This window comes from Folsomia candida, unplaced genomic scaffold, assembly GCF_002217175.1.
Source record: "Folsomia candida strain VU population unplaced genomic scaffold, ASM221717v1 Fcan01_Sc003, whole genome shotgun sequence".
Classification (NCBI taxonomy): Eukaryota; Metazoa; Arthropoda; class Collembola; order Entomobryomorpha; family Isotomidae; genus Folsomia; species Folsomia candida.
This window is the reverse complement of record NW_019091195.1, coordinates 4,772,354-4,798,816: the sequence shown is the minus strand read 5'-3', so window position 1 is coordinate 4,798,816 and position 26,463 is coordinate 4,772,354. Positions and strand designations below refer to the sequence as shown.

At 35.6% G+C, this 26,463-nt stretch overlaps 6 protein-coding genes across 12 annotated transcripts; 1 reads left to right on the top strand and 5 right to left on the bottom strand.

The window, feature by feature from the left end:
* Positions 1-102: 102 nt before the first annotated feature.
* On the bottom strand, positions 103-1,241 carry LOC110845830 (transmembrane protein 170A). The gene is made up of 3 exons (XM_022092347.2): positions 730-1,241; positions 549-654; positions 103-442 (listed from the first exon to the last, which is right to left on the bottom strand). The coding sequence occupies exons 1-3, from the start codon at positions 809-811 to the stop codon at positions 247-249; spliced, it is 384 nt and encodes a 127-aa protein (XP_021948039.1). The 5' UTR covers positions 812-1,241; the 3' UTR covers positions 103-246.
* On the bottom strand, positions 884-4,151 carry LOC110845827 (protein asteroid). Its single transcript, XM_022092344.2, has 3 exons — positions 3,842-4,151; positions 3,225-3,669; positions 884-3,145 (listed from the first exon to the last, which is right to left on the bottom strand). Exons 1-3 carry the CDS (start codon positions 3,874-3,876, stop codon positions 1,277-1,279), a joined length of 2,349 nt encoding a protein of 782 aa, XP_021948036.1. The 5' UTR covers positions 3,877-4,151; the 3' UTR covers positions 884-1,276.
* Positions 4,152-5,008: 857 nt separating this feature from the next.
* On the top strand, positions 5,009-18,541 carry LOC110846149 (CTL-like protein 2). 5 transcript variants are annotated; one of them, XM_022092790.2, is made up of 19 exons: positions 5,009-5,376; positions 11,442-11,564; positions 11,652-11,693; positions 11,784-11,860; positions 11,949-11,993; positions 12,062-12,095; positions 12,179-12,346; positions 12,466-12,486; positions 15,152-15,211; positions 15,557-15,678; positions 15,802-15,967; positions 16,053-16,311; positions 16,391-16,570; positions 16,642-16,839; positions 16,918-16,984; positions 17,055-17,161; positions 17,250-17,550; positions 17,649-17,790; positions 17,863-18,541. In XM_022092790.2, exons 1-19 carry the CDS (start codon positions 5,304-5,306, stop codon positions 17,955-17,957), a joined length of 2,280 nt encoding a protein of 759 aa, XP_021948482.1. In that variant the 5' UTR covers positions 5,009-5,303; the 3' UTR covers positions 17,958-18,541. The 5 variants fall into 5 exon arrangements, with proteins under 5 accessions (XP_021948482.1, XP_021948483.1, XP_021948486.1 ...); XM_022092792.2 differs by lacking the exon at positions 5,009-5,376 and adding an exon at positions 7,301-8,501; XM_022092793.2 differs by lacking the exon at positions 5,009-5,376 and adding an exon at positions 9,020-9,642.
* A 2,525-nt stretch (positions 18,542-21,066) lies between these two features.
* On the bottom strand, positions 21,067-21,987 carry LOC110847490 (perlucin). The gene is made up of 3 exons (XM_022094439.2): positions 21,793-21,987; positions 21,419-21,536; positions 21,067-21,347 (listed from the first exon to the last, which is right to left on the bottom strand). The coding sequence occupies exons 1-3, from the start codon at positions 21,910-21,912 to the stop codon at positions 21,127-21,129; spliced, it is 459 nt and encodes a 152-aa protein (XP_021950131.1). The 5' UTR covers positions 21,913-21,987; the 3' UTR covers positions 21,067-21,126.
* Positions 21,988-22,730: 743 nt separating this feature from the next.
* On the bottom strand, positions 22,731-23,929 carry LOC110847552 (cytochrome b-c1 complex subunit 6, mitochondrial). The gene is made up of 5 exons (XM_022094507.2): positions 23,807-23,929; positions 23,526-23,662; positions 23,297-23,425; positions 23,200-23,232; positions 22,731-23,129 (listed from the first exon to the last, which is right to left on the bottom strand). Exons 2-5 carry the CDS (start codon positions 23,592-23,594, stop codon positions 23,097-23,099), a joined length of 264 nt encoding a protein of 87 aa, XP_021950199.1. The 5' UTR covers positions 23,595-23,662; positions 23,807-23,929; the 3' UTR covers positions 22,731-23,096.
* On the bottom strand, positions 23,924-26,083 carry LOC110846262 (cAMP-dependent protein kinase catalytic subunit 1). Of its 3 annotated transcripts, none has more exons than XM_022092951.2 (5): positions 25,962-26,083; positions 25,601-25,726; positions 25,404-25,496; positions 24,564-25,311; positions 23,924-24,480 (listed from the first exon to the last, which is right to left on the bottom strand). In XM_022092951.2, exons 4-5 carry the CDS (start codon positions 25,280-25,282, stop codon positions 24,138-24,140), a joined length of 1,062 nt encoding a protein of 353 aa, XP_021948643.1. In that variant the 5' UTR covers positions 25,283-25,311; positions 25,404-25,496; positions 25,601-25,726; positions 25,962-26,083; the 3' UTR covers positions 23,924-24,137. The 3 variants fall into 3 exon arrangements, with proteins under 3 accessions (XP_021948643.1, XP_021948644.1, XP_035705868.1); XM_022092952.2 differs by having other exon boundaries at positions 25,404-25,492; XM_035849975.1 differs by lacking the exon at positions 25,962-26,083 and having other exon boundaries at positions 25,404-25,492; positions 25,601-25,850.
* Between the last annotated feature and the right edge of the window lie 380 nt (positions 26,084-26,463).

The following is a 26,463-nucleotide window of genomic DNA, read 5'->3' as shown; positions in this document are numbered from 1 at the left end:
CCATTCATGTCACACAAAAATCATCAGGCAATTGGTTATTGTAGTAAGCACAGTAGTACGTAATAAATGCACGCTTCAAATTAACAATTAAATAAATGCATATATCGACTATGAACGATTTATTAGTTAGACTTGTAAATATCAGTACTTAATAAACAAAGGTATGACTAGACAAATATGAAATAAAAATATAGAAATATATGTATGTACATACACCATAAAAACATTTGCATGCTAAACCAATTATTATAATGTTGCTAATATTCTGGTGAACGAAAAGGCCGCAGCAACAGCGGTTTGACCAACCCCATAAAGAAATGCATAAAATGGAGACATTTGCAGGGCGCTGGCCTTATAAACAAATGCAATAACGGCACTCGTGATTAACCCAGAGGTCGCTGGCGTGAATACTCCCATGATAAGGACGACTACAGGAAAAAATCTGAAAATAAATATTTTGAATATTTAACAGTGCATTGTCGGCCATATTCAATTGTCAAAGTACTTATTTATAACTCTGGATAATTTGATATCATTATTTAACGTACCTCCCAACCCTGTGTTTCCTAAGCGTTGCGAATGCTATTAGAGCAGCAATAGTGTGAATTAGAACGCAAGAGAAAAACGCCCAAAGGAATACGTGGTACCACATTTCTAAAATATAAATTACATGTTGATGATAATTGCAATTGCAAAATGCAGTACTTTCTCCAATTATCTTCTACTCACCAAGAAACGTATTAAGTGGATTTGATGGTGAAAACCATATGACATTGGCAATCGAATCCAAATCTGACATCCCCTCAAACATTTTGAAGTAATGTATTAAGTAAAATATATAATGTATTAAAAATAAGTCCAAGTCGACGTTTCCACGATTTAATACTTGCACAGCGATTTGTTTTTACTTCATTTAATAATCGGTGCACAATGCACCTGTACAGTGTCTTTGATATAGATTAAAATTTGGGTTATTTTTATGATATATAGTTAACTATATTATATTTAATAATTTCTTAGTAGAATTTCAACAGAAGTGACAGCACCAGTTGTGGAGAAAGTTCAGACTTCTTTACCGCATTTCACATTACTCTACACTCACCACAAGCTATATTTGCCCAACATACATACAGAACAACGCAGCAACGCAACGCAATTGTCATACACGGATCACTTTTATGTACATAAAAATTGATATTATAAATTTGTAACTTTTAGGACTTTAGCAGTAGTAAATTCTAAATCCCTTACCCTGCATATGCATACGTGCAAAATATCACACAAAGTTCAGTACTTGGTCAACTACAAGACCCATGTCATCCATCCCACTCAGGTCTCGAACAATGTTTCCAATTTTGTTACAATCATTTTCTTGTACTTGAGATTTCATGCCTGCAGCCAAACTCCCTGCCAAATGATATGAAAACCAATTGTTGGTTTGCAAACTTAGACGCGGAGTTTTAAATGGATCTCCAAGAACTCGGTTCAACTGATGCAGATGAAATAGGATGCATGTAAATCGGCAATTATTGTACGTTTGTGTGAAATCGTACGATTTCATGAATGCTTTGGATGATGACAAAGGGGCCACACTTTCGTATCTTGCATAAAACATTCTCAACTGGGATATGGTAGTCGGTTCTGTTTGATTGAGCAGATCTGAAATTGTAGGCCCATTATTCAAGTCGGACTTTCTACTGGAGCCAGATGGATTTAAAACACTCGTCTTTATGACGCAGCATAGAATAGCAACTGCTACCGGAAGTGCTGAAGAATTGGCGGCCTCCATGTCCTTGTTGTTGATGCTGTCTTCTTGGGATAATTTAGTAGAATCTTGGTTTACGCATTTAAGAAAGTATACTAGAGAAATGACCCACATTCTCAGAGACACTGGCCACTGCTGAATGAATTGAACAAAGTCAGTTGAGTAGAGTCCTAAAGCTTCAAAAATTATTTGTGCTCTTGATTCTTGGGGGAAGGCTGTTTTAAATTCTTTGCAGTTTTCAGATAGTAAGGGCAAAGTCCCAAATTCCTTCAGCTCTGTTACGGAGTCAACTTTTATATCCGTAATCCTAGACTTGTTCCTGGAGACGAGAGTTATATTTTTATTTGGACCTAGTAGGATTCCCGAAAGAACTTGAATTATAGGTATTGCCATTGTATGAGTGCTTAGCATTGTACTGCATTCTGCTTGAGGAGAAAGAAACACTGTTTGATTTTTCACTATTTTTAAGAGAAATGTAGGGAATACACATCTGATATGGGCATCGATGTACCACTCGGGCAATTTTGTTTGATTTTCACAAGATTCAATTTCAATTTCTTCTGTATCTGAATCATCTGACTCGCAGTCTTCTTCTACTGCTTCCTTGTCTTCGTCATCCTTAACGTCATTTAATTCTTGCTCGTCCTCAACCAAAGATTCATCCAAACTTAATTTTTCCAACATGTCACCGATGGTTAGGTCCGAGCTTTGAGTGAACTCATTATTATCCTGAATTAAGAATTTATCAACTTGACCAGTTTGTAACAACATTTTCCAAACTCTAATTTCACCACCAGTCCCTTTATAAATTGATACTATTTCATTCACCAATTTAGCTACTTGTTCTCGCTTAGGTTCTTGCACCGTCGCAAGCATTGAATAGAAAACACGATTATACGATTTCTGTTTCCCGAGCCACCTGAGCAAATAGGCAATCCTAGAATTTCTTTTGACCTTTGATCCTCCGGCAGTTGTAGAATGGAAATGTGAAAATGTTGCAGTCGTTATCCAGTCGTTTCCTAAAATCACGGCAGCTAAGGGAAGCAATCGAGCGTCGTTCAAGTTGAACTCTTTATGACAAAGATTGGATAAGCACACGTATTGTGAATGAAGGGTCCACACCTTTTCCTTTTCACTTAATAAAGGTGATAATGAAGATGATTGCAATTTTGTCTTGTCCTTTGGTGGTAACACTTTCTTAAATCTCAATGTGTGCAGAGCAAGTACTTTAGCATCAATGTAAATATGAAAGTCGGAATCTGAACTCAAAATGGGACAATTTCCCAGGTTCCGAGCAATGAAGGCTATAGTGCAATCGGCTTCTTGTTCAGTTTGAAAATGTAGGATTTTCTGCTCTTGTAATATTTCCACAAAAAGGGCCTACAACATAGCAAGCACAAATTTTTGTAACAAACCATAAGACACTTAATCAAACATACTACAATGGTCATAATAATACCTTCATGAAAACAGGAGAGTATGAACATCCAGGAGTAACTCCTTTCAAATTGTTCCCAGATTGTCGTACATTTTGCTTCAAATTCTCAGCAAACCTTTTAAACGCCGTTTTAATTTTGAGTGCATCATACGCCCCGTCAAAGAGGACTATGGGCGTGATTCCGCAGAGTTTAAGATGTTGGAAGAACGTTCTAACGTTTTGGGCGTAGGAAGCGTAATCTCCTCCAAATAGGTGAGGAAGTTTGAGGGGACTAGGTTTCGATAGAGGAGATCCACCACTTGCACCGGAAGACGATGACCGTTTCTTGGTGGGGCTGGCGTTGGACGACGACGCTGTTGGCGAAGCTTGTCTCCAGTCGAAGTAGAGGTAGAACATCAAATTGCATCCATCAATGACCACGGGACAATCGCGCAAGTAAATCTTTTCCTTGTACTTGTCGTGGTATCTGGAAGAAGGAAGGAACAAAAATGGAAAAATTATTTTGCAGCCCTTGTCCGATTTAATTCATCTTCACTGAAGATGAATGTGAAAAATTGGATTCTTCACATTAGTTCACAATGTGAACTTCACAATGTGAACTTCACATTTTAAAATTTGAAAGTGAAAGTGAATTTTACCGTTGTATAAAGGTCGAGAGTCCGTGGATTCCCATGCTCAAAAAAGTCTGCAAATTGCAGACTGCAATTGATAACCTCGATAGGTAGGTACTGGTTAGCTGCTGGTATTACAAATTGTAATTTACAAAGTTACAAATTATTTTGCAAAACTGAATACCACTTGGCAGTTGGCAGCTTGTAATCGGTGCATATGAAAAACGTGAAAGTTCGACACGAGATGTATCACCGCCATCAGTTTGTAGGGATTCTGTGCATTGTGATATTCTACTTTCACTACTCGAATGAGTCTCAATTTCCCAACTCTTGCAACCGACAAATATTTTGATTTATTTTAAAATCATTAGTACTTGCATAATAACAATTAATAAAGCACAAAATTTTGCTCCTTCAATTTCAAATTGGGTTATCTGGAAAATGGTGGCAAGAATATTTTATCGCTGCATTTACATCATATCATTTGAACTTTTGGTCTGATTAATAAGATTCTTTGATGTCCTTCTTATTGTAAGCTCACGTATGTAAATAGTAAATATGTACATTGTAACCTTTTACTCCCAATTGTTTTGCTTCATCCAAGTTTTCCGTTGATAGGACATACACATGAACATGTACCAATTTCACTTACAGCAGTAGAGGGCAAGTGATATTGACAATTTCCAGTTAACTACCTAGCATGCCTAACACCAGTTATGGTTCAACCAATTATGCATTCTTCTCGAGATGATACTTGCATAATTTAAACACCAAGTTTCAATGTTGACTACATTCTTATCGGGCAGCATTTGGAAACTACCTCTTCTGACTTTGTAATGCATTTATTACACTGGAGTATCGATACCATTAATGGGTTGCTTTCATACATTTATTACATTTTACCATTATGGGTCTCAACCTGGGACTGTGGGGCATATCTATCATACGAGAAATGGATGTAGGAAATAATAAAACTAGGCAAAGTAAAGTTACCATACACGCTACCTCTCATTTTTCTGGACACGAAACAGCACACAAAAACTGGTCAGTTGGCTGTTCCCCTAGTTAATTTTGCTTTCCCATGAACTAGAAGGGGACCACAACAAACCTATTATGTGCATGTTGCAGAGGTAGCATAACAAACAGCCAAAAAGCCCCTTAATATCGTGGTATCTTATGATGAAGAAACAGTTTAACGTGCTGGCTGGAGCTGGAAAGTGTTGGCTAGTGCTTACTAGTCTATTATGCTGTCATAAAAACATGTCACATATTCAAAAAACTCATTTAAGTTAAAGTGTGTCAATATAATTACGAATTAAGTGCTGTCTCGAACCATTTTTCTATTTATCTCAAATCACAACTGTTGTTTGCATTACTGGAGAGTAGAATTTTCTATTTAGCTTGTTCCAGTTCCATTAACTATATTGACTATATATTTTTCATTGTCATTAAAGCCATTCAGCCAGTGTTTACTGTTTGGTCAAGAAAAATGAGTGGCAAAGTGTCAGCCGAAGAGTTTAATATGGTGATGAGTGATGAGGTGGATGGATCAGGAAAATACGGTAATGAGTTTGTACAAAGAAATACATTTTGTTGCGATGTTATTTTTATTAAGGCATACACACACATACACATGCACATCATACGAAAAATATGGATGCATTGGTCAAGTAATTTCTATCAAACAGTTTGATAGAAATTACTTCAAACAGAACGACTATCAAACAGAACGACTTTGAATATCGATTTTACCATATCGAGTAGTTCGTGAGACTTTTATCCAGACCCACCCTCTTATTTCGTATTATTTATCCAGTGTTAATTGAATTTTTTTCCCTTCTTCTTCCGGACTTTCCGGGTTCCTGCATTTCATGGTTGCATTTCATTTGTGTAGAATAAAGTCTCGTGCTGTGAAATATTTTCTCACGGTGTTTCCGACTACTTACTACTCTGACACAGACACAACAAACTGCAACGATTCGCCATTGTGTGCGACTCTTTGTCTCGGGGAGATAATAGTTTGCTTTTTCATTTAGATACTATAGTAGACAATGGATATCGAATTTGCAATCCATATTTTCCATACATGTTTCAAATGTTCCTACCTCATTCTGTATACGTACATATGTATAAAGTCTACAATGAATTTAGCGGTGTTTCGCGTGAAATGAAACCAATAACCAAAACTGATGTTCCACTATTGATCTTGCAAACAAACTTCTTTTGTGAAGTTTGACCTAGGTTTGAACCCTAGTTAAATGCATGCTCGTAATGTCACCTGTATAGGATCTTGCTCAAAATGGTTTCGCATATGCCTGCCGCATACAAATCTCAAGCCAAGAAAATTTACAAGCTCCAAGTTATTATGTGCTGATTGCTTTGAGACACCAACTTTATTTACTAGAGTAATTTTGTTTCGATTTCCATTAGCACAAATACACAACATATCCTCCCTCCTGTAAAGATAATACCTCACAATGTTTCACTATCTCCTCAGTAGTGTTACAGGAAGGAAGGAACACACAATCATAGCACGGACTAAATATTATATAGCAGCAAGTAGAGGTGAGCTGGATCGTCATTTTTTGAGATCCAATCCGTCCAAATCCATTTCACCTAAAAATTTTCGGGTCCAATCCATCCAAATCCATTTGGCCCAAAAAATTTCAGATCCAATCCATCCAAATCCATTTGGCCCAAAAAATTTCAGATCCAATCCATCCAAATCCATTTGGCCCAAAAAATTTCAGATCCAATCCATCCAAATCCATTTGGCCCAAAAAATTTCAGATCCAATCCATCCAAATCCATTTGGCCCAAAAAATTTCAGATCCAATTCATCCAAATCCATTTGGCCCAAAAAATTTCAGATCCAATCCATCCAAATCCATTTGGCCCAAAAAATTTCAGATCCAATCCATCCAAATCCATTTGGCCCAAAAAATTTCAGATCCAATTCATCCAAATCCAGTTGGATCGGATCAGGGCATGGATTATCCAAAGAATTATATATATAAACTCATGGTTAGTGTTCGGGATAAATCTGATTGGACTGTATATGTGTCACAGTGTGTGCCATGCAACAAAAGTATGGCCCAGATACTGTTAGGAAGAGCATCAGAGTGTTAAAAAGAACACTTCCTGATATTCTTTATGGTGACGAAATTTATCAAATTCGACCAAATCCAATCCACCCAGATCCTATTCATCCAAATCCATTTCACCCAAAAAATTTGAGATCCAATCCATCCAAATCTATTTGGCCCAAAAAATTTCAGATCCAATTCATCCAAATCCATTTGGCCCAAAAAATTTCAGATCCAATCCATCCAAATCCATTTGGCCCAAAAAATTTCAGATCCAATTCATCCAAATCCAGTTGGATTGGATCGGGCCATGCATTATCCAAAAAAATGGATATCCAGCTCACCTCTAGCAGCAAGTGTGGAGACAAGACAAAGCATGTAGTCCTGGTAAATATTTTAGTTGTGTGGTTTCCTTCGTCAATGAAACTTGTATTGAGACTCGTGGCTTGTGCAGAACTTATTCATGTGCAACATGTTCATGAAGGAATACTTAGGAGTGAAGTTATTTGTACGTTAGCATTCTTCAAGTGCACAGGTTTCATTTTTGGAGTACATAAATACAACAAATATTAAAATTCTATTAAAAACCATCAAACCGTAAATCGTGGCAAGTAGATAAATGAGGAACCATACACATAAATAACTTTTTCGTTTATAAAGCTCTTTAACTGAACTTGTTTATTTTGGTTGGAGCACAATTTCAATTATACTTAACAAAATCCATTCTTTGACGACAACCTTGCAAGATTATTTTATAAGACCATTTGCGATGAATAGACTAGAATCCATTTCTCTGATGGAAGGTGACAGGAAGCTTCTTGAGATAAGAACGACAGAACAACCACTTATCGAATCCGAATGACCTAAACGTTGCACTTGTCGATGAAACGACTTGACCACAATGAACTGCTATTTAGTTTGTGAACTAGAGTATTCCTGTCAAGTAGGAAAGTTTGTTTTGCAGTGTTCCTATCCCAAGTTTGAAGTTGTGGTTGAAATTATTGACTCAATAATTTAGTCTTAAAATTCGTATTATTTGCATATGAATGACAAAACCAGATCAACAGTTGGAGACCTGATCCAGGGAGAAGTGTAGTATGTAAAGTGTGTGGATATGTAAAGCTCTGTGGGGGTTTAAAATTATGTAGATCGCGAAGCATGAAATATTTTTTCACGAGTGAGCAAAAAATCGAGACTCCAGGAGACGTCTCCTTTGTCAGAATAATAGTTTCTGCATGTGTGTTTGACACAACGAAAGTTTTTATAAATCAAGAGTAGAGTTTAGTTGAAAATATACAGGTCTTAACAATTCTAGTGTTTTTATTTGTGCTTTAAATGATTCGTGGTTTTGAAAGCGACAATGTGATATTAATAATATTCGAAGGTTAAATCTAACAATTAATCTAATCTTGATTTGAATATAAGTTTTATTGATTTGTGATTGTGTCCTTGTGCATCTTAATGCATGCACTCTGACAAGGCCAATACTTCAAAGAGATTTTGAAACGCTATAGTGTTCTCATACATTGAGTAGTTCTTTAGCTCAATTTGTACAAATATGGGATGTTGCACTGGAGGTTCAGAGGTTGCCGACATTAATGGTAAGAAGGTTTAAAGTGCTTGATGTTAACTGCATTGTCCGTTTATGCAATATTTCCTCAATTTAAAAGACTTTACTGGCAACTTGTACGAATATCCAGTAGCCAAAAGAGTTGACAGACCTTGAACTTGTCAAATGATCAAAATAAATCTACATCTATGCAGCTTGAAATAAATGCACAATGAACTAAATTTTCATGGTAAATGAAGATTTGATGAGATATTGAGTTTTATGGATGTCATCAAGATTTTTGAGATTTCATGACTCACTATAGACGATGTGTAGTGGTGAGCATTAATGGAAACCCACGATCGTTTGAGACGAGATTTTGTGATGTCAGTTATACAAACTAAACATCATTTGACAGATAAAGCCGTAGAGTTTATGTGGCCCAAAGTGCTAATCTCGTTTACTTGCTATCACATACTTCAACGTCCATAAATAATTACTCATCGCCAAATATTCAAGCAAATATACATGACTGCATGACTGATATTTCAGTTGTTAACTGTCCAATCCCTGAACACTGATTTAGTCTCAAGCAAGTGGTTGCTGATTGATTTTGGCCAGTTGGCAGAAGAATAAAATAAAATTAGCTAGCGTCATTGATTAAAAGCGTATCTCCTGTAAATTTTTTGATATTGCCATGTACTTCTGCAAGCAAATGTACCAACGTGTGCATACGTACACAAGTATTTGTGTCTGCATAACAGTAGTGTAGTAAAGTATAGCCGCGCAACAGTGCTTGCAATTTTAATACCATTCCAATATTTTAATACTACTCCAGTACTACTTCTATGGGTTTTTAGCTGCTATTTATTTATGGCAGTTTCATGGTGAGGAAAAATGCACGACAAGAGTTTTGAGAAATAAAATCGAGATAAATATACCAGGCAAGTCTGCAATTCATGTGATCCGTTTTTTTGTACACTTAACCGGATGTGTCAAAGTGATTGAATCCTATTGGGTGGAAACTCTTACAAAAGTGTATTCTTACTCGTTTAAACTTATGTGCTATTCAGATATACAAATATGTTTAATTAATACATGTATGGCTTAGTTGTATTGGTGGAATACAAAGTTTTACAAAATTAACAAAAATATGGAAGATTCGGATTATCGAGATCGTCATCGTTGGATAGGTAAAAGCAGTCCAAATATGTGCTTACATAAAAATGGAGGATGCAAATTGTAGATACATATTCATAATTATTAGGTTTTCAAATTGAGTTGATTTGTATTTGTGTGACACAAATTGTGTCAGCCAGTAGCTAGGAAGAACTCTGGCTGGTACTGATATAAGTACGGAAAATATAAGTACACAAGTACGGAAAATCCAGTACATATATATTTACATATTAAAGCAAAGATTATTTCTCAAAGTATGCACGAGCTTCATAAAAAGCATAACTGAAATCTAAAATCTTTAGTGAAATTCGAAACACTAAATTTAGAATTGTCTCATCAATATTCCGTAATATCTTAATTACCTTTTGTGCACGCTGCCAGCTCGTAACTCATCCTCAGAGTTGCGAGCTACATGCATACAAATATGTATATGCACTCTTTCTTAACTTCTTAACGGGGAGTGTGACGAGAAGGAGGAGAATTTGGGGATGAGTTTTTTCCCAGTTTCAACCTTCTCTCTCGCTTTGCAAAATACATTGTTCGCCTATCTCCAAACTTCGCATCGACCTTGTGGGGGGGAGAGGGGGAAATCGGGCAAAAAGAGCTTATTAATTGATAAAGATAATTTTTTTGAATTTTTCTACGTTGGTCCCAAATTTTTTCGTCCACGGAGAGTACCTCTGCGTAGATTTTAAAGTTGCATAAGCTTCAATGTGTTTATTAAAATCTACGCAGAGGTACTCTCCGTGGACGAAAAAATTTCGGACCAACGTAGAAAAATTCAAAAAAATTATCTTTATCAATTAATAAGCTCTTTTTGCCCGATTTCCCCCTCTCCCCCCCACAAGGTCGATGCGAAGTTTCGAGATAGCGAGCAATGTATTTTGCAAAGCGAGAGAGAAGGTTGAGACTAGGAAAAAACTCAAAACCCGGAATTTTTTCTCCTCTGGTGAAGAGCAGCGATAAGAGGGTAGCACCTTCCTTACCACAACCGCTTAAGCACCAAATTTTTACCTATTTTACAACTGGGCATCATTTTCAGGATCGATTTATCTATCAACTAAATCAATTATAAAAGAAAGTAGAAATTCACAGAAAAAGGCCACAGACAAATATCAGTAAAAAGTCCCTATAATGTTACTAATTGCCCTAGTAGCTCAGAGGTCAGAGCACTTGACATGAATTCAAGGGAGCCGTGGTTCGATTCCCGGCTGGGTAACAATTTTTGGCATTATTCGGGATTTACGTATTTGATTTCTAAATCAATTATGTTTGAACAAGACTGAAAATATGCTGAGCTGAATCGTGATTAAATATTTCGGTCATTCTATAAAAACGGTTTGTATAATGACATAGTTTAGTGTCTAAATTACTTAATGCATCCACTTTAGCTTCGACCTTGGTTCCATGTCTAGTTCATTCTGCACTGCTAGTTATAATTGTGATTGTATTACTTTATTGATTGACAATCCTGCTGTTATTGCACGTGAAGCTATTTTTATTTACTTACTTACATAGCTCTATCTTATCGTCGTCGTCTATACCTTATATCATTCTATTCCCGTTCTATCTATCACCATTCCAGGTTTCTCTTTGGTTCTGTGTAAGTATGTCTTTACACCGCAAAAGTGAGAATATTTTGGGCTCTATCTCACATTACTTATTACTTATCCTATTTACTATCCACGTATAAATAATGAAATGATTAAGGTGTAGATTGATGATAATGATCAAGCGTATCAATAGTTCATCTAGCGTATTATGTATGCATGTCCAGATCTACGTATTACAATTTGATTGATTATTTTAACAGGGCATCCCCGGGAATTTGACGAAAAATTTCATGGGCCAATTGAAAAACGTTCTTGCACGGACGTGACATGTCTTCTAATGCTGGTTGCCTTCATCATAGGATGGTGTGTCATTGCAGTAATTGGTAAGGCATACCTTGTTTCCGGACTAATAATGTTATTCCAATATGTATTTTCCACGTAGTAATATTTTTATTTTTATTTCATCGAAGGATTCAATCATGGAGACCCTACGATTCTTGTCTACCCAACAGGTCTGACTCTTGTCTTGTTACATTGATTGCATTGTGGCTGTTTCAATTACAGGAGTCTGTAATTTATCCTAATTTCACTAATAATTTCAGATTCATACGGCCAAAAATGTGGAGTGGACGAAGCGGTGAAGGATAAACCTTACTTGTTCTTCTTTGATATTACTCGGGTACTATTATATTTAAATTGATTGTAATCCTCACGTGATATTGAGAAAACAGTTCACCCTGAGATTAATACAATTCTTATGAATATAGTGTGCAAAAGCCAATGTTCTGACGGACGGATGTCGGACTCCTCAGGTATAAATCTACATAATGGAGTTTCTTCTTTTGTTGACACAATAATATCACTACTGGAATTACTTTAGGTTTGTGTGAAGGAGTGTCCAGATCCGAATGATGGTAAATACGAAATTTGAGAAATGTATTAACTCGAATCTTGCGTCTAGGACTATCCATAGACATGCGCATTTATTTATGTTTAGGGCAACCTTGGTCCGTGAAAATGGAGATCGCCAAGAAAACGACTGAAAATGATATCAAGCAGAAATTGATCTGTAAATACGATGTCGACAAAAGTACTCAAACCGTTGCAGAGTTGATTGCTTTGCCGAAACAACAGTGTGCGAAGTTCATCATTCCATCGAAAACACGTGAGTGAAAGTAAAATTGGACAAAATGTGACGATATTGGAGTTATTATTCCAATTATTCGGACTTGATTAAATATAAATTGCATGACTTGTGGTTATAACTATTCGACATTCCAATAGAACAATCAACCATTACAACCAGTAAGTGTATACAGAAATATACAATTCTGCACCAAACACACGCTTAATATCAGACATTTTTAAAGCAGCATCATATTCGATGCGTATATATTCGTTTGAAAATTTGGTAAAAAATGCACACTATTTAAAATCAGTAGATAATTGCTTTCCAGTAGTACATATGTAAACGTATGGTAAACATTAATATTTGACAATCTAAAACGCCGTAAAATGATACCCAGAGCCGTGCCGTGAAATTGTCAGGCCTGGTATGAGCTTCGGTGCCGGGCCCTTTCATAATTTCAATATATTCGATATTATGTAATCGTTTTGGTTCCAGAATACAGAATATTCTGGAACGAAGTAGATAATATTCTACGAGTATTAAGAGTACATTATTTTCCCAGTTCCGTGGGAAAATAGATAGTGACAATTTACTTACTTGCGCTTTTAACTCAGCCATATTTTTTAAAATATCGCCGGGACGGAGAAAATTATATACGTATAAGTTGCATAAATATGCGAATATGATACTTTTCGCTTACTTCGCAACGTTTCCCAAACCTTTTTCGATTGATTACCTTTCTATCCGTTTTAAAAGTTTAAACAATTCCCAGACTCATTTGGAATTGGCGATAATGCCGGTCCGAAAACTCAATTCTATTTAATGCTTAGAACACGTATTCTTGATTTCTTGAAAGGTACACATTCAAAAACATACAGTATTTTGAAAAGTCAACGTTTTAGCTGAAAATAGCTTTTAAAATTGAACCAAGCGGTAAGAAAAAAATATACAATCGTAAACATTTGGGCCTGAAGCAGTTATCTTATAGTCTGACTCACAATGCGATGACGCCAGCGGTCTCTCCGATTTTGACGAAACCACAATAATTACACAACCTGAGACACATAATTAAACACGTGTTTCAGCATTTCTATAATGCTCAGCTTAAACTCAATTATGACGGAATCCATGAGCGAGAATTTCCAGTATTTTTACCGCTTACGAACTCTATCATAGTTCCGTTTAAAGTTAAAATGCGTGGACCTGAATTGATTTCTTTGGATTTTGATCTAACCAATTTTAAATAAGTTGCTCACACACTAAAATAACTGAACCCGTAATTTTCGTTTTCCGGTATGTTCGTTTTTCGGTTGTGACAAGTTTTTAATACATTTTCAGCCAAATCAGGATTTTTGAGAAAGCTGTTAATTTTGAATTTTTAACGCTATTTTAAAAATCAAAGAACGTGTTTGCTCAAAATTACTTCCATAAAATTATAAGAACTGTTTTTCGAAGAACTTTTAACGTTCGAAATTTGTATGAAAATATGCTCCAGATCAGAAAATTCGAAAAAATTTAAAGTTTTTGAAATTGAGAATTTCCTTAAACTCAATGTCATGCTTTGCAAAAAATGTTCTTTCATTTTTGCAATAGGGCCCAAATTTAAAAATTTACATAACTTTGAAAAATCAAAATTTGGCTCAAAATGACTTCAAAAATTTTCTCACAGGCAGAAACGGGGTATGCACAAAACTACGTCCTCTTATTTCCTTGTGTATGCAATCTAAATTGGTCGGGTCAAAATTGGAGGAAACCAATCTATGCCCACGCATTTTAAGCTTAAACGAAATTATGTATGATGGTATTCGTAAGGGAGAATCTTTATTTTTCTCCCTCGCAAGAAAATGTCACGGTCAAAATGGAAGTTCTCGCTCACGGATTCCGTTATAATTTCCTTTAAGCTGAGCATTATGAAAAATCCTGAAACACGTATTCTATTATATGTCTAAGGTTGCATAACTATCGAGGTTTCGTCAAAAACGGAGAGAGACCGATGGTGTCATCGCATTGTAAGTTAATGGTCCTAAGTTCATATCCACTTTTATCACTGGGTTTCGTTAAATTTGTCCCCTAGCGAGGCACATTTGAGTTTCCAAAAAGCATTTTTGCTTTTTTCACATTGAATTTTTGAAGTTCGCATTTTCGGTTCCAACAAATTAAGAATGTACCAACACTTTACAATTTCCCAAAATCCCACAAAATATAATAGCAATATGGCAACTTTTGACAAATTTTGGTGTCAGGTAATTTACATATTTCAAAATTGTAACGAAACATTCGTAGGCGTGATGTGATCCTCTCCGATTTTTACCCCGTAAATTTTAAAATTCCTCAAGCACAGAAATAAGTCGATCCACACTTTTAGGTTTTCTTTAAGTGTGCTAATTTCCCTTTTAACTGAATTTCTAAATTGCGTTTCAGCTAAAATCAGGATTTTTCATATTATTTGAAATTCGAAAGTCAAACTATTAAAATTAAAGGTGACACAGTATGTTTGCTCTAAATTCATACAAGCATAATTACACATGAAAAACAAATAAATCTAGCAGTTTCATGTTAGATGTAAGAAAATTTTTTTGCGTGGAATATTTTTTTGTAAAATCGTCAATACCCAAAAAAGTCCATTATATCTAGTGAAAAGCTAGTGACCTGGCCCGGGCCCTTGCGGGCCCCGGGCCTGGTATTTGGTACCACCATATACCACGGTTGGTACGGTACTGATGATACCAGTAAAGCTTACGCGTTAGCACAAGTTCATGGCTTTGAAGTACTTGTAACTAAATAATTGGTGTATTTATTTTGTGCTGCTTCGTCATCGGAATTATTTACTCATGCAAACAGGGAATATATCGGACTCTAGTTGGAAATGGAAAGCTCCTGTAAAAACGGTTAAAAGTGCTCGTAAGTGACATATTTTCAACACTGCTGTTACCGTTTCATGTACATACATATCGTACTTGTTTATTTTATTTATCTGCCTTTTCTCTTGCTGTCCATTGTGTCAAAGTGTCTCTGCAAACTATACGGCTTGGGGTCCTCATAAAACCACACCTTAATAGTTCATAGTTATTTATATATGTTACTTGCTATATTCACACAAAGCCCCCAAATTGTTCGCAAATTTTCTTCCCAGGTCCTCAAATCTTGTTTCAAATATTTGCATTTGTTTTTTTTCCTTTATTCATTTATCTATGCACATCATTTATTGTATCTCATGCTAATGTCTCCAATTTGTATGCTTAACAGTCGTCCGGAGATGCATTCCGTCTTTGGCAAATATCGAAAAATTCAGCGATGAAGAAGATGTTGAAAAAGCTAATATGAAGAAAGGTGTTGCAAATCTAATCGAGTTCTTTAACACTAAAGAGGTTAGTTTGCAAACTATGACCTATACATAATACTAGTTAGTATTATAGACCATGCTGATACTAGTGCATATCTGGAACTTGAAATTTAGATAATGATTTTGTAAATGCAAAATTTTGTTGCAGAATCTAGAGTTATTATTTCAAGACTTGAAGGCTTCATGGGTTGTCATACTTGGATGTCTTGTTGTGGGTGCAGTTGTCGCCGGACTCTGGATTTGTCTGATGAGATGTTTTGCAGGAATCATGGTGTGGTTTTCGCTATTCGGGATGATTGGAGTGCTTGGATTTAGTATGATTATATTTACTTGATACTACTTTAATGCATGAATTTGAACTTTCTAATTTGATTATAAAATATTCCTTGCTCCCTGCAGGTTGTTACTACAGTGTGGATAAGTACATTGAGCTGAAAAGTGTCAACGAAACTATTGAATTTCGGAGAGAAGCCAACACCGACGTTTTAATCTCGGAAGAAGAATTTAATTCACAACTAGAGACTTATTTAAAACTAAAAAACACCTGGCTTGCATTTGCTATAATTACTGGAACCCTTCTTGGAATTCTTTTGTTAATTGTAATTTTCTTAAGATCAAGACTTTATTTGGCTGTGGCACTAATTAAGCAAGGAGCACGGTATGTTCTAATTGCATAAAATATGCATCATCGTTTTAATGCATATTCTAACGAGTCTGTGGTAAATATACATATTTAGGGCAGTGAGTGAAATGAGCTTTACAATTTTTTGGCCAATCGTCCCCTGGTTTTGGCAAGTTCTTGTCATTGGCTGGTTTCTACTCGTGGGTGTGTATTTGGCAACAGCAACTGAAGAAGTTTATCTGGTGAATGGGAACTGCACTTGTTCAGATACTCAGCGTTTCATTGAAAATGAGAGGTGCATACACAACTTTATGATTCTCATTTCTGATTCAATTAATGTTTGCTAAAAATTTGATTTATGACCAGATGTTACATCAAAAGTTTTACCAAAGCACTGGAATCCTGCTTACCGTGCAAGGATATTTCGACTTGCACTTATCAGAACCACCAGAAGCTGTCCCAAGCTTTCTATTTCCACTTGTATAACATATTCGGCGTGATATGGCTTCTCTGCTTTGTAAATGATTTGGGCGATATGGTTTTAGCTGGAAGTTTTGCCGGATGGTAAATACGTAACTTAAATATACCTACTAAATTATGACTATAATGTGTAATAATGCTTTAATATGTTACTTGTTACAGGTACTGGACATTTAACAGGAAAAAGGATCTAGCATTATTTCCAGTGGCCAGTAGTTTCTTTCGAACGGTAATAAATAAATATATTCCAACTTCATATTTATGAACTAGCAATGACTCGGTGATAATAATTTTGACAGGTTCGTTATCATTTGGGAACGGTTGCATTCGGAAGTTTGATTATTAGCATCATTAAGTTTATTCGATATTTCTTGGAATATGTAGACGCAAAAACACGACAATATCAGTAAGAATATTTCCCACACAATGTATTTGTATAAAAGCCAATATGTAAAGGCAACAATTAAATCGTTGTTTAATTTTACTCATTGTAGGGATAACCCAGCTGCTAAAGCCGTGTTGTGGTGTATGAAATGCTGCTTCTGGTGTTTGGAAAAATTTATGAAGTTCATTAATCGTAACGCCTACATCATGGTGGCCGTGTACGGCAAAAATTTCTGCGTTTCCGCCAGAGATTCGTTCTTTCTTGTGATGAGGAACGCGCTCAGGGCGTTCGTCCTCGACAAAGTTACAGACTTTTTACTGTTTTTGGGGAAGCTCGTCGTGACTGGAATTGTAGCCATTGGATCATTCTATATTTTTACTCATCGATTCCCAGACTCTGTCAATGAAAACGTATGAAACCACTATAAGATAATAATACTCGCCAATTATGTGCATTTTTCGTGATGGATTAAGGTTCAATGTTTAATGTTCTTTTTTATCTTATTTAGATTCCCGAACTAAATTTCTATCTTGTTCCCGTCATTATAATTACCATTGGAGTTTACTGTATCGCCAGTGTGTTCTTCAGCGTTTATGAAATGGCCGTGGACACCCTGTTCTTGTGTTTCCTTGAAGATTGTGAACGCAACGGTACGTGATTATTACTACAATATTTGTTTCGTGCAATGAATTATCAACTGATATATCGGTAATATCTTTAAGATGGATCACCTGAAAAGCCATATTACATGCCAAAAGAGCTGATGTTGATCCTTGGTAAACAAAATAAAAAGTTGGAGCAAAATGGAGCAAAATGATCTGCAGGGCTTCGCCATGAATTAAACTGATCTTTCATAACTTGCCTATTCTGGAATTATCACAGAAATTACATTACAGATGATAATACTTTTTGATATAATTCTCACTTATTGTCAGACTATACTTATTATATATGTACGTACTTATGTATATTAGGTAGTCAGAGGTGTATTTATGATACTGCTACATACTTAACTTAAATATGTTCATGTTCCTATTGTTTCAATGTCATACGCTTAATTTTAGTCGATCCGATCTTATGTTCGTTTGAGTCTTGTATTATTATTAATATTTATTACTTATTTGATTTTCTAAATAATTGTTGTCCAGTATTGTCTTCTGACTTTCCAGCTGAATTGAACCAATTTAATCTTTGATTAATGAACTCTCAAAATGAATTAAATATTAATCGATTACATCGGTCAATGAATTAAGATGAATTAAATACTATGTTATACAGTATATGTAACTTATACCGGTCCAAGTCTACATTGCATATAATACATACATTCAATTTATATAGTATATAGTATACTCAGTGATGACCATACTTTTTGAATAAATAAATCATTTGTGGAAACTATCTTACTGAGTGAAATTGCATTTTATCTGTGCGTACTGCGTTTTCATATAGTTGTAAATTTAGAAGCAATTGAGAGATTAGTACGGGTCGGTGAGAATATTGAAATTTTTCCACTGAAATCTTCTGTCCCTGGAATTGGAATGATTTCAGATCGGGTTCCAGCGGCTGGGATTACTCACACAAAAATGCACGCCAATTTTTTGCATGTTACCATTGCTCTCGAACGGAACTGATGAACTAACTTATTTACATGGTTTCAATTACACTAAAACTTTCGTTTTTCTTAGGTGAGGCATAATAGTAACCATGAACACATGAAAAAATGCATGGTTACGGCGAAGCCTAAGTATGCAAACAGACCCCCCCTCCCAAAATTCCACTCAAGATTGTGGCAAAACGGCTAATCATATCAAAATGGTGTAAAAGGCAATCGTGCAGACCTTGCTGGGTAGATGATGCCCGTCAGGTCTAGAAACATGACAATCTTATTTTAACCCATTTTAAATCGATTTTAAACTTTCAAACGACTTGCAAATTCACTTTTGCAATGCAAAGGTTGTGACTCGTCTATGTTTTAATGTGCGGAAATCTATAACGCGTCATTTAAAACAAACCCGAGCGAAATCGGATAAGAAATGAAAAAGTTTTCTTGGTAGCATGTGCAGCCAGTTACGTTACTTGTAATGTTTCTTCATTACTTATAATAAATACTCGTTTCTATTAGCAACCAGCACAATAGAAACATGTAAGCTCTGCACTTACATATGCAAATATCTAAACATGTAAATATGTATGTACATGTATGCACTTTTAGAAATCCAGTATTAAAATAGTACCAAGTGGTATTCAGAAATGACTACAAAAATGGTATTCATAACTAATGCTCTGACGTAATCATGTTTCGTTTTCTCCCATGTGAGAAAAATTTCACGGTGAAAATGCAAATTCTCTTTCACGTTTTCCATCATAACTTTGTTTAATTAAACTGAGCATTATGAAAAATCCTGAAACACGTGTTTAATCATTTATCTAAGAATACATGATTATCATTTTTTCGTCAAAATCGGAGCTAGACCGCTGGCGTCATATTGCAAGTAATAGGTACCACTGAGAATTCAATTATACCAGATTTCTAAGTGTGTGCATATACATACATATGTATGATGTTGATGCATTTCTTGTCCACGTCCACGGGTGACAGGGGAATTTAATTTGGTGTTCCACGCATCCACACCCACTGGAGAATTAATTGCATATGCACCGCATCCAGACTAATGAGGATTTAATTTGGTATCTATTATTGATGACAACTTAACGAGACTTAAAAACAAAAAATAAACTAATTCTTAAAAAAAACTTAGGTGAGGCTTGCTTAAAAGGGGGAAACAAGAGGTTATCATCGTGTAGTAAAATAATATGCTACATCAATGTTCATCTCATGATTTATAATTTTAGGTGAATACAACAACAAATTATATGCGTTTCGGACCATTTGCCTCGCCGTGGGCCTGATTAATTGTTCCATACCAATGCATATATGTATATATATAGTATGTGCGCCATATTGATGCTTGTACCTAAATATACATAAGTTGCAATCTTCTTACTATTCGATTCTGCTTATACTGATGGCCTACATGAATATATTTCAAAGATAGGTCGAATTTTTTAACATTTAGTGTTCTGAAATATAATATTTCATGTTACAAACTAACTCAAGCTTCGTACATTAAATCACCAATAGATTATGGATAACGAAATTATCTAACTAAATCCTGTATCGTTTCATATGAATTATTACTGCATATGTGTACACAAAAAATTTGCCCAGTGCATTTAATATATTAAATGCACTGGGCAAATTTTCAAGTTATTTTAATTATTTGAATCATAAAATTGCCCACGGCGAGGCAAATGGTCCGAAACGCATATAATTTGTTGTTGTATTCACCTAAAATTATAAATCATGAGATGAACATTGATGTAGCATATTATTTTACTACACGATGATAACCTCTTGTTTCTCCCTTTTAAGCAAGCCTCACCTAAGTTTTTTTTAAGAATTAGTTTATCGTTTATAACATCATAACATCCCTAAATTTGGAACTCATTTTGTTTTTTATTGACGATTTCATGTGTTTCAGGCGTATCCTTCCTCGATGGATTTAACTTCATATTTAACCCGAAAGTTTGGATACAATATCTTGCAAATGGAAATTATTGACTGCAAAATCCATTCAATTTTAATGCCCGTCAAAACTCGCAAACTAACTGTTTTCTTCACGGCTATTAATACTATACTATAGTAGTATAATTAATGCAACTTAGGTATTGTATAAATGTAGTATGTTGACTTAATCTGCACAAATTTTGATATACTTAAAATGATATCAAAACCTCCAATTCCAAATTTATATAGATTGGAATTACATTTACATTTTTACAGTTCCATCATTGAGTCAGCACTGGGATATGTACGATAAAACTATTTGATTGAAAATAAAATGCATCCACTGGAGTACAAGTTTCACTATTAACAATCAAAGAAAATATTTTATTTTTCACTACATTTTTACATTATTAAATTAAGATTCACATATGAAATACATTGGCGCAGAACAATTGGCATCTCTCCAGTACAAAAGAGCCTGCACAGCTTGATAAGCACAATTAATACTCGAGATATCGTCGGGTTGTCCAACCATCCACCTCGTGTAATACAATGGTTCATTCGACGACTGCCAGATCCATGCACCTTCTCTACTTTCCGTCGCCCCGATCCAAGAATTATTCCCTGGAAGTGTCACTTTGAGCAAAATTATACAAATTATTAATGTTCATAAGAATTTATAATGCTTAGCTTTTACGAAGTCTTACTATTTGCACCACCATTGACAAACAAATCCACTAAAACGCGATCCTTTCCGGCAGAATCAACGGACAACAAGGACTGCCCTCTGGCAGTACATGCTGCAACGGCATCGGCCCAAGGAAGCTGATGAAAATATTACAAATTGCTCAATCGGCAGTGTTTAAGACTTATTTAATAATAAAACGCTGAGATAATAATATTAATAAAATCCAGGTTCTGTAAGGGCCGTATGTATTTCTAATAACAAATGTTGGTCATTTAATCCAAGTACCCACTCCGATTCGGAGTAGGTACCCAGTTTTTTAGCGGAAACTCATTGTGTCGAACACAATGACGGCCCCTACGGTCGCCGAACTTTACGTGTGTTGCTCTCGCGAACCTCAAAATCGGACACTGCTAAAGCAAATTGATCTGTGTTTATGGGCGTGAATCCTCCTTGTCCATAAACAGAGATAATTGCACCAACAAATGGAACGAGTAAAAAGCAAAGTCGACTCATTGTAGTCACTGCTCGGAGGTCAGCGATGAGATGTATCGTGGTACAAGAAGTTAAAAGTATTAGAGTACAATCTTTTGAATCGCGGTTTATAAAGGCACACTCTTATCTGGTAGACTTATCATATTCGAGTTTTAGTTCATTCATGGATAACAGTGGTGCAATTATTCAGAGCCTTATGGATTAAATATGCCCCTGTCATTGTCTATCACGTCCATCGGTTATCTTTCCTTCATCATTTAGCGAATGTGCGGTGCGGTATGGGGATCAAATCAACCAGTCTAAACTAAATTAATTTCCGCATGTGAATTAACGTAAAAAAAAGTTACGTGACAAGATCGAGTTCAGTTGCACCGTTTTTCATGTCACGACCAAGACGAGTTTTTTTTGTTTGCGTACTTTAGCTCATGTGATGCATTTGCTGAACAGAATTAAGATTAGGCTATCTCGAACCACTGCCAAACCAAATACAGCCGAAAATACCGTTAACCGTGGATAAATGTGCGTACCGGTCATGTTCTCCAATAGTTTATATTGCCTTGCCTTTAGCGAGAAACAATCTATAAATAAAAAAACGTCTTTCGTCTGAATTGGGTGTGTCTTTGTGTGCATGCTGAGAAAATAGAAAATCGGTCATAAATAGAGCTCGATAACTTGAACCTTTTGCTTATCATGAAAAGTGGTGCGTGGCACATATCACGTAGACAAATACAGTCAATCAAGATAATAAGCCATCCTTGACACTTACACAAAGCATATATCATCTCAATTCTTTAGCCTTCTCGCGCACGTAAGCAACATGTATGAACTTTGCAGGCACCTACTATTTTAATTGTCCATTTATTATTATTTGTACTCTGATGACATAACATAACGCAAACACGGGATTGTAATGTTTAGCTTAAGAGTAGAAGGAATCATACGAACATAAGTAATTAATCGTATTGCTGTGTACAAACCGATTACTATATAGCTCTATCATACGAACCAGTATATATTAAGACAGGATTTATTTATTTAAAAGCCGTACAATTCAATTATAGATTGACAGAATGAGACATTTTCTATCGGTATATAATTAAATTCAAACACAGGATTTTAGGAATGTATTTTATGTTAATAATTCTTGTATAAATATTAATGATTAGTATTGATTAGCGAATTCAAACCGAGGAAGGCGAAGACTCTTACTTCAGAAGTGGAAAGAATTTTTTTGCTGCCTAAAATGAGTTATGAATAATTTAGTTTACAACTTGTACATAACAATTAGTCATAACTAATCAGACTTACGCAATGGTCAACGCAGTGGACAAAGTCAATCACCTATTAGGTTAAATTGATTAATAATTGTTTATTGTTAGTGGCATACATTTATTACTTAAAATACCTCTTCCATGCAAGTCTCGGCAGTTTTGGTCCGACTGTTGACTCGATCATTGCAAGCTTGGAGCTCCTCAAAGAGTCTGGAACATTCTTTCGTCTTGCGACATATTTTTCGAAACTTTTCTTGAGGATCCTGAAACATTCAATGCAATTAACCAAACAAGTAATAAGTTGACGTAAACTCAACGAACTACGTGGCGACAGTCGACACCGTTTTTATTATAACTACTTACAACGAGACCTTCTTCCTCCTCCACCGGTGTTACAGGACAGACCGGTTTGTTTTGGTCAGCTTCAGCCATCTCGTCTTCAAATAATCTTACGGTACAACTTTCAAACCAAAGACTTTATTTGATTCAGTCGAATAATTCTGGAAGTAAATTAATTTGTGATCAAGGTAAAGTTACGATTTCAATTAAAAATAAGAAATTCTGAACTAGAGTCCAGTTGAAGAAAAATGATGTGTTCTTAACTTTTTTGGTTAATATGAGGTCAAAATTTGTTATTTTATTACCTTTGATACTCTACCGACCGACAAATCAGAAACCACGATCGAGTCTTGGAAAATTCGTGTAAATTTTGTAGCGTGCTCAAATGCGGGGCTGATTGAAACTCGTAACAAAATTCATGATTTTTGTTTAGTAATACTGTTGCAGCTATTTTATTGTTGTCATTGTTGGGTCAGGGTCAGTACATAAAAATCTCTGAATTATTATTATTATGCATTCTCGTTTGACACATTTTTAAGCTGTATTCTATATATACAAGTATTTTACGAATTTTTATTTCAATTATACACACGAAAAATTTCAGTCTAAAGTCATTAGCGGCATATGACTGGAGAGTTAAAAGTCCGCAAATTCCTTGGCACATCTTTCCGTTGAAGCAATTCGGAGAACTTCCTCTTCGTAATCGTCAAAGTTGCTAGTGTCGCCGATATTCTTAACTTTTGGAACGAACGGAGATTCAACCTTTCTATCAAAGATAGCTATCCAATCCACATTATCAAACCATTTGTGGGATTTAATATCAAAAACACCATTCTTCAGGTTGCCGAACCGTTTAGTGAGATCAACTTGTAGCATATTCTGAAGAAGGTTCTTAAGATCATTGGACAGATGAGAGGGAAACCTTACTTTACCACCCACAATTTTCTCGTAGATTTGAATTGGCTGGTCCGCAAAGAACCTGTACAATTTATAAATACAAATATTACACGCGACATAAGTAGAAGAAAGCTATGCATACAATTTAAATATGTCATATATTACGGCGGATATCCTGCCGACATCTCGAACATGAGCACGCCCACAGCCCACCAGTCAACGGCCTTGTTATATCCTTTTGATAATATGATTTCTGGTGCAAGGTACTCAGGAGTTCCGCATAAAGTCCACGTTCGTCCTTTCACCCTCTTCGCGAATCCAAAGTCCGTGACCTTCAAGTATCCTTTGTTATCAATGAGGATATTTTCTGGTTTCAAGTCTCTATAAATGATATCCAGATGGTGAAGGTATTCGAAAGCCATCACGATTTGAGCAGCGTAGAATCGTGTGTGAGGTTCGCTGAATCGCCCAAGTCTTCTAAGGTGACCAAACATCTCTCCGCCGTTTACAAATTCCATGAACATATAAAGATTTGTAGTATCTTTCAGGTGGTATTTGAGTCCAACGAGGAAGGGGAATCTCACGCAGCTCAGAATACGTTTTTCGTTTAACGTGTGCTCCACTTGCTTTAGCTTGACAATCTTCTGTTTATCCAAAATCTTCATGGCGTAATACTCCTTGCTGGACTTGTGTTGGACGAGCATTACTCGGCCGAAGGATCCAGTTCCTAACGTCTTGAGACGGTCAAACTCGTCCAAGTTGGACACTGTGGATTGTGGGTTTCGCCATCGTTCGTCAAATTCCTCTCGAGCTTTATTCAGCCAGGCCTTGACACCTTCCTCGGAAGAGTCTACCAGCTGCTTCTTTGACGCCGAGTTTCCCATTTCTTCTCACCAGGACAAATGTAACTTTCCTGTTACAAACAATATAGTTGAAGTAATTATTACTTTTGTCTACCTACAACATTTATGGTGCGTTATGAAAATACAAATAATATTTTCTAACCAGCAGATGTTGTTACTGATTGTGAATGAAGCATAAGTTTTTTGTCGTGACTTTAAAAACAATTGCTTCTCCGATAATACTGCTACCGTCTTCCTGGAATCAAATAGAAACGTGAAATAAGTAGTAGGTACGCCTGACCTCCGTATCCTGGAACGAATGATGATACTCAAAACTATAAATAATTATTGTCAATGTACCAATTAGTAGAAAAAAGCTTTAGCCGGCAAGACGAGTAAGACAAGGTTGGCAGATTCTTCTACGCAGTGAAATTGAGCAACCAGCAGCCCGTGGACTTAGGAGCCATTCTTGCGAGTTGGTGCAAACTAAGAAATTTAACGTTAAAAAATCAACAAAAATATAATTTTTCCTGATAATTGTATAAGATGTGGACTATTTCATTATCAATTTAATAACGATTTGTATATGTTTGGATGCAAGATTATTCGACACTTTATCAATCTATAAGGTTACGACAAATGACCGAGTTACAAAATAAATTTTCATTTTTAGAAAACTAAAAATTATTGAAAATATGTCATTGGTTACAAAATATATTACCAATTGAAGGATAAGAATTGGCTGTGAAATTCATGAAGAGCGGATATTTTAAAGATATAAGCCATTTAGTTATGAGAGTGGTGGTGGTGAACAAGACCACTGTAAAATCCGTTCTCACTCACCTTCAGCATTGTGGTGTAGTCCAGTTGGCGAATGCTTCTGTACGCGGCGATAGACATGTTGAAGGGAGAACTCAGGTTCGAATCATGCCCCAATAGATTATTGATCTATTGGGGTGTTTTTGGAAGCTAATATATTTGGCAAAGTTTTTTTTGCCGATTGGATTTTTAATATTATTCTATTTATGAAATTTTTCACTTTTCTGGCCGGTGAAAAAACTACGAATTTCATCATGAATACAAATTTAGATGTATTAAAAAGCATTCAATTAACAGAACTAACTATTTTAAGATATGAAAATGAAGCACTTTGAACAAGAATTTATATCAATTTTCAACAACTGAAATTTTATCCGACCCATTAGATCAAATTTTACATGAGT

Excerpts from the sequence above, each read along its gene's own strand:
- LOC110845830 (XM_022092347.2), bottom strand. The coding sequence starts at position 811 with ATGTTTGAGGGGATGTCAGATTTGGATTCGATTGCCAATGTCATATGG. Across the intron at positions 655-729 it reads TCCACTTAATACGTTTCTTG|AAATGTGGTACCACGTATTC; the intron begins GTGAGTAGAAGA and ends TTTATATTTTAG. Across the intron at positions 443-548 it reads AGGAAACACAGGGTTGGGAG|ATTTTTTCCTGTAGTCGTCC; the intron begins GTACGTTAAATA and ends ATTTATTTTCAG.
- LOC110845827 (XM_022092344.2), bottom strand. The coding sequence starts at position 3,876 with ATGGGAATCCACGGACTCTCGACCTTTATACAACG. Across the intron at positions 3,670-3,841 it reads CTCTCGACCTTTATACAACG|ATACCACGACAAGTACAAGG; the intron begins GTAAAATTCACT and ends TCCTTCTTCCAG. Across the intron at positions 3,146-3,224 it reads ACTCTCCTGTTTTCATGAAG|GCCCTTTTTGTGGAAATATT; the intron begins GTATTATTATGA and ends GCTATGTTGTAG.
- LOC110846149 (XM_022092790.2), top strand. The coding sequence starts at position 5,304 with ATGAGTGGCAAAGTGTCAGCCGAAGAGTTTAATATGGTGATGAGTGAT. Across the intron at positions 12,096-12,178 it reads GTGTCCAGATCCGAATGATG|GGCAACCTTGGTCCGTGAAA; the intron begins GTAAATACGAAA and ends ATTTATGTTTAG. Across the intron at positions 16,571-16,641 it reads CGTTTCATTGAAAATGAGAG|ATGTTACATCAAAAGTTTTA; the intron begins GTGCATACACAA and ends ATTTATGACCAG.
- LOC110847490 (XM_022094439.2), bottom strand. The coding sequence starts at position 21,912 with ATGAGTCGACTTTGCTTTTTACTCGTTCCATTTGTTGGTGCAATTATC. Across the intron at positions 21,537-21,792 it reads TAGCAGTGTCCGATTTTGAG|CTTCCTTGGGCCGATGCCGT; the intron begins GTTCGCGAGAGC and ends TATTTTCATCAG. Across the intron at positions 21,348-21,418 it reads TGTCAATGGTGGTGCAAATA|TGACACTTCCAGGGAATAAT; the intron begins GTAAGACTTCGT and ends TTTTGCTCAAAG.
- LOC110847552 (XM_022094507.2), bottom strand. The coding sequence starts at position 23,594 with ATGGCTGAAGCTGACCAAAACAAACCGGTCTGTCCTGTAACACCGGTG. Across the intron at positions 23,426-23,525 it reads AGGAGGAAGAAGGTCTCGTT|GATCCTCAAGAAAAGTTTCG; the intron begins GTAAGTAGTTAT and ends TGAATGTTTCAG. Across the intron at positions 23,130-23,199 it reads TCCACTGCGTTGACCATTGC|GCAGCAAAAAAATTCTTTCC; the intron begins GTAAGTCTGATT and ends AACTCATTTTAG.
- LOC110846262 (XM_022092951.2), bottom strand. The coding sequence starts at position 25,282 with ATGGGAAACTCGGCGTCAAAGAAGCAGCTGGTAGACTCTTCCGAGGAA. Across the intron at positions 24,481-24,563 it reads ATGTCGGCAGGATATCCGCC|GTTCTTTGCGGACCAGCCAA; the intron begins GTAATATATGAC and ends TAAATTGTACAG.